The sequence below is a fragment of the Terrapene carolina genome, unplaced genomic scaffold, assembly GCF_002925995.2.
Source record: "Terrapene carolina triunguis isolate 2854851 unplaced genomic scaffold, T_m_triunguis-2.0 Scaffold402, whole genome shotgun sequence".
Classification (NCBI taxonomy): Eukaryota; Metazoa; Chordata; order Testudines; family Emydidae; genus Terrapene; species Terrapene triunguis.
Window position 1 is genome coordinate 1,824,835 of NW_020664753.1, and position 10,971 is coordinate 1,835,805.

Consider the following 10,971-nt stretch of genomic DNA (forward strand, 5'->3'; position numbering starts at 1 on the left):
ATCCACCACTGCCCTTGGTAAATTGTTCAATGGTTAACTACTCTCATAATTTAAAATGTACTCTTTATTTAGGTAAGGATATTTAGAGACAGTAAATACAAGTAAAATCTTGTAGAAAGCAGAGCTAGCCATATTAGGGAAGCCATACTAAAATTCAGTTAATTCAGTGTAAGAGCCTCTATCACTGCAAGTGTTTTTACAATGTGGAGCTTCCATTGTTTCAAAATTACCTCACTGCATAAATAAATGGTACAAGAAACCATTCTCCATGTGTAAACCCAGAGGCAAAGACGGGAGTTCTGAGCATTTCAATGTCTCCTTTCTTCTTCCCAAGAATCCTCTTACCCCTAAATGGGCTATGGTCATAGTGCTGGTCAATCCCTTCTTTGGCTGATAGTGGAAATGAAAAATCCACATTTGAGATACAACCTAGGCTGTCCTGTGGACAGGCAGGGGCTATAAGAGTGAGCACCTTCCATTCTCCTTTGAGCCTCAAGTGACTTTTCCCAAAGCTCTGTAAGACCAGGCAACAACAGACCATATCACTTCAAAGCACTACCAGGTTAATCATCTTTTGCCAAAGTACAAAATGTGATGAGCTCATGCTAGTCTACTGTGCTAAGTAGCAGCTGACTTCTAGCACCAAGAAATTCTTATTTCTAGAATTAAGGGATCCCAGAGCCAAAGGCATGGGTAGACAGGATACAAAAAAAGGGATGTAAATTACTTGATCTCTAAAGAGAAAAGAATTCTGGCTACATAGCTTACAACAATAGCTTTCTTTTTTGCCTTTTCCCTCCACCCCACATTTCCTCCAACATTCACACCCCTCTCTAAAAAGTTTTAGTGTCAGCTGTAAAGGAAAATATCTGTTTCTGGGTAACAAAGAAGCTACTACAAGAATATGCAGCAGTAGCTCAGGAGAAAACAGGAAAAAGGAGATAGAAGTAATCCCAGCACATACATCCCATCCCTTGGCAACAACATTTTAAAGTTTAACTTTTTAAAAGATTCATCTGACAATGGACAAAATTTAAACTTTCATTCACAAGGCTACTACAATATGAAAAATGATACAACATACATGTACAAAGATCTTACCTTTAAGTTTGTTGTGCTCAGAATCAGCTGGGAAAAGTACATCTGGGAAGAGTTTCTCAAAACTATATCCAGCATATTTAGGTCTGTTCTCCACATAAGTCCGCACTGTTGGCTGCAATTTCTTCATGAATTCAGGGCATGGTGTTCCTAGCTGCTCAATAACTTTATTCCACTGATCAATATCTAAGGTCAAGCAGCTAAGAAAAACATGGCATGTCTAACATTAAGCATAAAGGCTATGTTAAAACAATACAAAATATCTAACATAGATGAAGGTAGCAGACCGTAATAAATAAAAAGACACTATTAGCTTGTTCAAGAGAACAGTGATGATGAATAATTGTAAGTTTGGCTCAAGAGTAGTGCAGCTACTATTGATTTTACCCATAAAATATCCAGACCTGCCAAAGGATACACTTGTAGAAAGTACAGTGAGTTAAAAACCCACTGAGCTAAAGCAAATCTCAAATATAAGTTTAACAGAAACCTACCACGCTTACTATTTGTATAATTGTCCAGAGAGCAGACAGTTGAGTTCTGTTAGATTCAACTCCCAAATTTGCTAGGCATCAATAAGGCATTAGAGAGAAAAGCCACTCATCGGTGTTTTATCTATATATTCTATAGCCTGACTCAAGCTTTGGCTGTGCAATACATGAAGTGTGTACTAATTAGGAGAGAGGTCACCTTTGGGCAACGTAGATGTGCACAACAGGGTTGAAATCCTGGTCCCACTTAAGTTAATGGGAACTTTGCCTGTGCTCCTAGTCACTTAAGTGCTAGATACTACAGTCATGAGGACATTATAAAATGCCTATGAAACCTAGATTATCTAACAAAGCCCCATAAATATATTGCAGTTCTCATTTAAAATGTCATAAGAACAAGAAAGTTCTAATTATCACAATAAGTCATAAAATGAAAGCCAAGTGTTCAAACTTGAATGAACAAAGATAACTGCATAAATAAGAAGGGCCTAATTTAGCTCCCTCTAAAGTTAAACAAAAACTGGGGTTGCTCAGCAGATGTGAAAAAAAATTAAGCTATTTTTATTAAGACACCTTAACCTTGGGCATGCATATTTGAAAATATGGGCCCTTGAGTCTTAACATAACAGAAAGTGTCTCCAATTCAATAAGGTACTTCTTGTGTTGTGTTGAAGTATGCAACAAGTCCCACTGAAGTCAAAGAGATTGCTCATGTGCGTGAAGTTAGATAGATCTAAGATGCATTTAAGAAATTAAGCTGAATCAGGGCCAGTGTCTCAAATAAATAACTGCAGCCCCGACAGTTGGATGATGCAGAGCAAGACCAATAATTCTGTTCCTATCTGGAAATATTGGAAGTAAGAATTTAAGGGTTTTGGCTTTTTCCAGTAGCTTTACCTTTAAAACCAAGAAATCTGGAATTTAATGCTTGGTTTAACCAATGAAATTAGTTAATGAGTTTGGGGGAGGAAGTGAACAGAACTCTGCACAAACAAAACTTCTGATTCTTAGTAATGTCTACTGGTGATGCAGATTTCTTTCAGTCCAGTTTCCATCTAACAAGTCCTCTGCTGGAAGTATCTTTAATATGGCAATGCCCAGAGAGAGACACAACAACTCATTCATTGAATGGAAACACAGGCCTGGTAGATATTTCTAAAAGATGCTTTGAAGATTCACTTTTTTACTACATATCTAGATTTATCTAGCAATATATTCAGCTATCTAAGATCATCATCTCTGGAGCTTTCCTTTAAAGTAGCACACAAAGCATAACCTGAGACAACGTGACACAAGCCGGACTGGTTAGGAATTTTTTAAACGTCCACTTACAAACACAAAAAGCAACATTGTGGAAGTATTTAGACAACAGCTGAGATTAGTAGAATAGTAGATCATTCCATAAAATGTTCAGTTAAAAAGGAAAATCAAAACATATAACAAGTAAAGCACTCTACAACAAAAGAAGTCCAACTTAATTATGGCAACACCCAGAAGCAATGGATAGGCACTATATAAAAATCTGAAGTGAAAATAAAAGGGTAAAAACCTCAGTGTGTCCAAGTGGATAGCTACTTGTCTCTCTAAAGTTAGTCTGCATGAATTGCTAAATGCAGCACTGCAAGCTACAGTTATTTGCTTTGTTTTTTTTAAAATGATATTCCCATAAACAACTTTGTGACAATCAGAACTAAAAATCATGAACTCACAAATGGTATTTTGAAACAGTAATTTAAACAGTGTCGTAGCAGGCAGCAGTGGAGCAGACAAAGACTACTCTGACATGGACCTGAAATGCTGCTGTATGTTTGGACCTTTCAAAACTACATCCTAGGCCAAAGGTAAGGATACGATCTGTACCAGGAAATAAAACACCACCTTTGATCATTTCTCCCATGATGCACCCAACTGACCAAATGTCAACTGAAAACAAAATGCAATGACATTAACATAAAAAGGTAGTTATCAAAATAAAATAAAATTAAAAAATAATCCACACATACGTGAAGTAATTATAAAAAAGCAGTGTACAATGGAAATGAGTGAGGGTGAATGTGTGCTAACTACGGTACCAGCAGAGACTATGTCCTACTGCTAGATGCAGCCTGAGTATAACTGAAGTTCTTACCTCAACAATTTTTGAAATGTATCACAAAAAAAATTCATGTCCATTTAAGAAAAAAATTGACCCATATGCATTTTCATGAGAGAACATTAGAACGTTAGTCACCTAACTAATTCAACCTGCTGCAGAAGCACAAGGATACAGTCCCTTCCTGGAAAGAGGATTTTGTGGCAAACCATTTCGCCCATAATGCACCCCACAGACCATAAATCCACTATGTTTGTAGCACAAAAAGAAGGAAAAGCAAAGCAAACGGTCATTTAAAATTAAAGAAGCATAACATGACTGCATCCTATCAACTGCAGACAGCACAGGAAGGAAAGAAATCATTGTGGTATTAAGCAGTGAAACTATTTTAACACACAGTATCTTTAAGGATTATCTTTTCATCTGGCTCAAAGAAAAGTCAGAAGAATAGCCTTTTGCTTAAAATACTGCCTAAAGTGAGAGAGATGCACACATCAGACAGTTTAAAGCCCACCTTGAAGTTCTGGAGCTTGGAATAACAACATGTAATTATTTCCACAAATAGATTTGCTTGGAATAGCAAAGATAAGTATATTTGTTTAAATGTTTCATTGTGCTTGCAAAAGTCAGTCATTTTAAAGCTAGCAAACCAAATTGTCATTTGAAAGAAGGAAGCGTGTTTCAGTAGTGCATACTTTTAGAGCAGAATTTATGGGTTACTGGCTAAATTTGATTAAGTAGGAACAGAAGAAACTTTTGCCAGGTATTTCCTGAAAAGTGCTTTACTGTGCAGTCCTCTCTCCCTTTAAACAAAAAGGGAATACAAGCAGTAAAAGATCATTTAGCATTTTAGAGGATCAGTTAACAAGATTAGTATGTTCCTGGAAGTAGTTAGACTAGAAATAATTGATTTAAAAATACTTCTACAGCAACATCAGAACGTAATGTTGTCTGATACAAAAGAAACAAACACTCATAATAATACGAGTTTGTATATAAAAAGTACTTAGACTTTCTGCCCTACCTCTCACTTTCTCTCAAAAAACCTCAACAACCATGGAAGACATCCCCACTGAAGTACATATGTACTTTTTACAGGTATGCCAATTTTCTTTGCTACTGTTGCTGATTTTTATGCAAGAGTTTTCTTGAAATCAGAGTGATGAATTTTTATTACTATTAGCTCCTTGTCAGACACTAGCTTAGAATTTCACTAAAGTAGAAAAGAATGGGTTTTAAGTGAGAACACTTGCATAATAAAAGCATGTGTAATAGTACTGAGTTAAACAAACTACAGAGTAGCTTTTTACTCAAAATATTCCTTTTCCCCATGTTTAAGGGTTCCTCTAAAATATTACCTAAATCAATCTCCTGATTACAATCTCAACTCTACAGATTAGGTGTTAAAATTAAGGGCCTGGTTCATTTTAAAAATGTTTGTTGCTTTTAAATCCCAGATCATAATTACATGAGTTGTGGCACATAACTCGCCACTACATTTGAAAATTGGTATTAATATTAAACTGTTTTCAGTATTTAAGAACAATGCATTTTTGGCACAAAACTAAAAAAAGGTAAAATTTTGTTCTTGACAGTTTAATGAAGATTCTAAATGTTGGTTGTTTCACCTGCAAAGCAACCCTCTGCTCTCATGAAGAGAAATGCACCCAAAACCTACTGGAGATAGTGTGGCTCAAAATGATAAAAGTGAATTGTGTGGAGAGTAAGGGAAGAGCAACCGTATATGAACATCAAGTATTTCTCTTCATGCATCAAACGCCAGGGACTTTAACAGGCTCAAATGGGTGAATGTTAGAAACAACTTCTTTGCTCACCCTTCAAAATTTCCAGAAGTTTGCTCTGAAGAACACTGTCAATTACAAAGGTTTCTTTACAAAGATTTCGTGAAGCTAAAATGTAACCAAGCCTTAAGTCTAAGGGTACGTCTACACTTACCGGAGGGTCTGGCGGCAGGCAATCGATGTTCTGGGATCGATTTATCGCGTCTGGTTAAGACGCGATAAATTGATCCCGGAAGTGCCCCGGATCGATCCCGGAAGTGCTCGCCGTCGACGCCGGTACTCCAGCTCGGCGAGTGGAGTACGCGGCATCGACGGGGGAGCCTTCCTGCCGCGTCTGGACCCGCGGTAAGTTCGGACTAAGGTACTTCGAATTCAGCTACGTTATTAACGTAGCTGAATTTGCGTACCTTAGTCCGAAGTGGGGGGGTAGTGTAGACCAGGCCTAAGAGATGGTCTCAGGAAGTTTGAAATAAAAGATCTCGGGTCAAAAATGATCTCGATGAGACATTTGCATATAACTGTTCCTATTCTTCTAATTGTGATAAAAGTGTCTGTTGTCTAAAATCCCTACATGGGAAGCACTTACTCCTAATTAAAATTCCAAGAAAAAAAAATGGTTAAAGTGGATGTAAAGTTGATATTACATATTGGTAATAAAGGGTAAAAATATTACGGGAATGTTTGAATTTCCTGGGTTTATAATAATTGGTTTCAGATAAACCCTGTAATGTTTTTTATCCTTAAATTACTGACACACATGCTTAACCGTAACTCCATTTTAACAGTTTTTTGTCTGGAACTTTTCTAATTAAAAAAAAAATTGAAGATTTCATACAAAAACACTAAACAAGAAACCCAAAGAGAATGCTACCATGTGATATTTCTATTAAAGATACATACTATCAACCTTAAATCTTTTACAGCTCTTTTTGATCAGCCAACGTGCAATAGTAAATCTGGTCCTTAATTTGCCCAAAAAACTTCCACTTTTTAATTGGCCAGTGTGTTCTGACTGCTTTGGTGCACCAGGGAATCTGCCATTGAAATTTTAAAGTGTACTAATTCTTGTATAAGACATCTGTACTAACCAATACATTTGCTCCATTCCAGAGTATGTTAGAAGGTAATTCCTGTCAATAGTAGGGTTACCATATTTTAATTTTAAAAAAAGGAGGATACTCCACGGGCCCTGGCCCCGCCCCAACTCCGCCCCTTCCCCAAAGTCCCCGCCCCAACTCTACCCCCTCCCCTGAACGCTCCGCCCCTTGCTCCTCCCCTTCCTCTGCTTCCCGCGAATCAAATATTCGCGGGAAGCCTGAAACAGGGAGGCAGCAGGTAAGCTGGGGCTGGGGTTCCCTCCGGTGGCCAGCTGGCCCAGGCCAAGAGGCTCTGGCCCCGGCGTCTCCCGCCCGACTCAGCTCGGGCACTGGGGCGCCGGGCCCCTGCCGAGCACCTGCGGCCCGGCCCCCGCACTCCCGGCCCCGCACCCCCGGCCGAGCACCGCCAGCCCCGGCCCCCGGCTCCCCACCCCCAGCCGAGCACCGCCGGGCCCTCCCTCCCTATTTTCCCGGACATGTCTGGCTTTTTGGGATTTCCTCCCGGACCGGGGATTTGAGGCCCAAAAAGCCGGACATGTCCGGGAAAATCCGGACGTATGGTAACCCTAGTCAATAGGCTGGTAATACTATTAGCCCCCCAAAAGACAAGCCTTAATTATTTTTTAAAAAGGAAATCTGCTGCCAGATTGGAACTTACATAATTGTACAATTATGTATGAGACAACAGGCCATAATAACGCAAAGGGTGCAATGCTGCTTTTAAAGAATGCTTCTCTCTCAGGGAAAAGTTCTGTTTGTTTTAAAAAAAGGTTTGCTTGTCCTTTTTCTTCTCTAATTAGCCACTTTAAAGCCCCAGAAAAAAGGAAATAAGTGCCTGAGCTAGCCTGATCAGCTAGGTAAATTCAGAGTGAAAAAAACCCTTCATCCCTTGCTTGCTTCACTCAGCACTGGGTTTCTAAATAATAATGCATAGCTTTTACCTAGCCCGTTATACAGCATTTTGGAGGAACATACACACTAATACAAACTAACAGTCTTAGGAGGAAAACATAGCCCCAGCCTCACAAAAAAACTATTCACTCATTCACCTGGAGTAACTTTTTCATCATTGTCTTAGGCTATGTCTACACTACAACTTATGTTGGCATAACTTCTACCACTCAGGGGTTTGAATAAGCCATCCCCCCTGAACAACATAAGTTACACCAACGTAAGTGTCAATGTGGACAGCACTATGTGGCCAACATAGCTACCACCGCTCGCAAGGACTGAAGTAGTTAAGCCAACAGGAGAGCTCTCTCCCATTGGCTTAGAGCAACTACAAGAGAGAGAGCTTCCAGTGGCCCAGCTGTATCGGTGCAGTTATGCCACTGTAAGCTCTTTAGTGTAGCAGTAGCCTTCATAACGTCAGGTGACTAATTTTTGTTCCTGGGCTTGTAAATACTAAACCAACTAAAGAGGAAGCTAATTTATCAGAACTGGCACATTTTAAAATAAAAACAAATTAATGCCAGTAGTGAGTGGGCTCAACTTGCACATCCCTCTTTGGAGTGTCTCTTTCAAAAAGTAGCAAATATATTCCAATGTAGCCTTTTCCTTTCTTATGTCACTTTAGAAGTATTTGTTTTCACATTAGTTACCAATAGGTCCAGTGATGACCTCTCAACCCAAGATATTCTATAGATCAAGGTAGATATTACATATGGGGAAAGGGCATTTCTCACTTTTTGTAGGTGAAACAAACCACTGTCCAAAGTAGATTATTTATCTTTTTAAACAAACAAGACCCCCAATTTCTTTTTTAGATCAAATGTAAACATTTCTAATAGGTTTTATTAAATATGAACTATTGGGTGTAACTATATTATACATTTTGGTCACAGTGTTACTTTAAAAAAGTTTCTACAGCTTGAAAAACATTAACATGTAAAATGTGGTGTGCCAAACAAAAAATAAAAGCTATGTCAAAGAAAGACTATATTTGCTGACCGTTTTCTTTGTATCCCATCCCTAGGATGACCTCTGGTGCTCTGTAGTAACGAGTCACTACATAAGGCGTCATCATAAAACTAGTTCCTGCAGTTCTGGCCAGTCCAAAGTCAAGAATCTTCAAAGTGCAGTCTGATTTTACTACTATATTACTGGGCTTTAAATCCTTAAAAAGAAACATCATACATGACTGCTAAGACAAGAACAAAACACTCTGCAGTTCAAATCTTAAAGAAAATAACCACTGGCATAAAAATTAAAAACTGGGCCATTTTTATAACTTCATTCTTCCAATATTTTTTTTCTCATATGAATTAATTTTCATAATTTCAGCCAACCAAAGAATTAAACCTCTGGTATTACTCTTCAGCAGTTTATGTAACAAGTAGGGGGAGAAAAACACAACTAAGGTTACTAGATATATTAGCAATGTTTGAAATAATCTGGGGTTAGTGTGAAATGTTAGCACTGAGTCAAGTATTACAAATTGCTTAAGGGAATTACAGTTCCAAAGGGGAACAAGGATGGTTGAATTATTAGAGATAATGTCACAGCAGGACTTTTTAATCATAAATGGTATTCAAAACATGAAGATTCTTACGATTTAATCAAGCAAAACTTTTTACAGTTAAAATGCATCTGTTAAAAAAAGTGAGTTACCCTGCATCAACTTTACCAATCAAGGTTGCATTACCTCTTTTGATTTGTTGTAGATATTTCTCTGAATGATCAGAAGGAAATTCATGCTTGCAAAGAGTTAGTTGCCAATAATGATTTGGTTGGTCATCGGTTAACCAACTTTAAGTTTAATAATGACAGAACCCCGAATTGCCATTGCAAAAACTTCCAGAAGATAACCCTGCACCTTTAAAAACAGGAATCAAAATACCTTCCCAAAGTTTCAAGACACTTTAGCTGGAAGATTTGCAACTGAACTCTTCAGTTGAGCTCTACAACCAGATTTTTATTTTCCATTGTCCCTTTTAAACTCAGTCTTCCAAGATGCTTTACAAAGCTATGAGCTACAAACTGCCCACGCAGCGTTTACAGAAGCATATAAGGCAACCATTTTGTTCTAAGCCGTATCTTCCACACCTTTAGATGTCACAGAGCAAACGCTGGCCATATCATCAGAAGGTTTGTCCTAAAAAAACATCATGAGATCTCTCATTCCCACCTAACTGATCACTAGAGGAGTGATTCCCCAAAAGACAGAATTACCATGGGATAGAAGACCAAGATCTGGCACCCCTTTGAGACAGAAGATACTGATATAGGTAGTTTTTATATGGTAATTTTCAGGCTTCCAGTGAGCCTCTCTAATATACAAGAATACTGCAACACTTACTACAAAATATAAAGTAAATCAGACCAGTGTACAGGAACATTTGAAGTCAGTCACCTTCCCACCTCTCCCCAAATCATGTGCTAGGAGAATGTTTTTGAAGATATGATGCATAATAAGGGCTTCTATTGACTCTAGAGATTAGTCTTCTGCTTACAAGATACTCAACATTTATCTTATTCAAGTGTGATGAGACATTTCAGCTACTTAGGACAATACTTATTTTAGATTGTGCTGGAGTTGTGTTTATATCCTGTTTGAATACTCTTGTATATATGCAGGTTTCTATTATGGGGATGAAATTATTATAGGACCTCTGGAGCAGTCCTGTTTCCCCATCAATAAATGATGTGGCATCTGAGCCTGCCACAATATTATTGTATTAACCAAATTCATTCTCTTCAAAATTGTGAGGCTAGAATTGAGGAAAGATTTTACCATCATCATCAACAGGAAATAATTCCATGCACCCACGGTCATTTGCTCGCAGAAAGTAAATGCCTACATAAGCATATCCATTCTTCAATTTCCTTCCAGTATTTGACCTCCAGAAAGTCTAGAAAATTTGAACGCAAATACAAATCAACAAGACATGTATCCTAACGTGCTTCAGAATTCCCATGGCTAGTACTGCCGCAAGGTACATTTTAAACTCATTCAGGTGTACAAATATACACATTTTCATTATAGCAGGGTCTCAAAAGCCTGATGTGGGAGTGATGCAGTGGTTAGAGCAGGAAATTGATATGACGACTCCTGGATTGTATACCCAATTCTCTTACTGACATTCTGTGTGCCCTTCAGCAAGTCACTCCAGACATTGCTGGGACTCAACTCAATCACCATCTTCCACCTGCAAAATGGAGACTAAAGCATAGTTCTAGAGCAGTTGCAGGTTCAACCTTTGTAAAATGCTTTGAGTATTCTGGGAACAGGTGCTCATGTACAAGGTATTAGTAAGGTTAAGCTATTTATAGTCAAATCTATACTGAGAAGTACTGATGTGAAGGCTATGCATTTTAATTATATATGTAAAAGCAGCAAAGAGTCCTATGGCATCTTATAGACTAACAGACGTATAGGAGCATGAGCTTTC

At 38.2% G+C, this 10,971-nt stretch overlaps 1 protein-coding gene across 3 annotated transcripts in view; it reads right to left on the reverse strand.

Annotated features, from left to right (window-relative positions):
* The window catches only part of MAPK8 (mitogen-activated protein kinase 8), a 56,220-nt gene that overhangs the window by 23,406 nt on the left and 21,843 nt on the right, over positions 1-10,971 (reverse strand). For 2 of the 3 annotated variants that reach the window (XM_029912973.1, XM_029912975.1), the window contains exons 5-7: positions 8,531-8,696; positions 3,441-3,512; positions 1,102-1,284 (exon numbers count right to left, since the gene is read on the reverse strand). In XM_029912973.1, the coding sequence (XP_029768833.1) occupies positions 1,102-1,284; positions 3,441-3,512; positions 8,531-8,696 (421 nt within the window). Of the gene's footprint in view, positions 1-1,101; positions 1,285-3,440; positions 3,513-3,856; positions 3,929-8,530; positions 8,697-10,971 lie in introns of all 3 variants that reach the window. The other variant, XM_029912974.1, reaches the window with a different exon arrangement.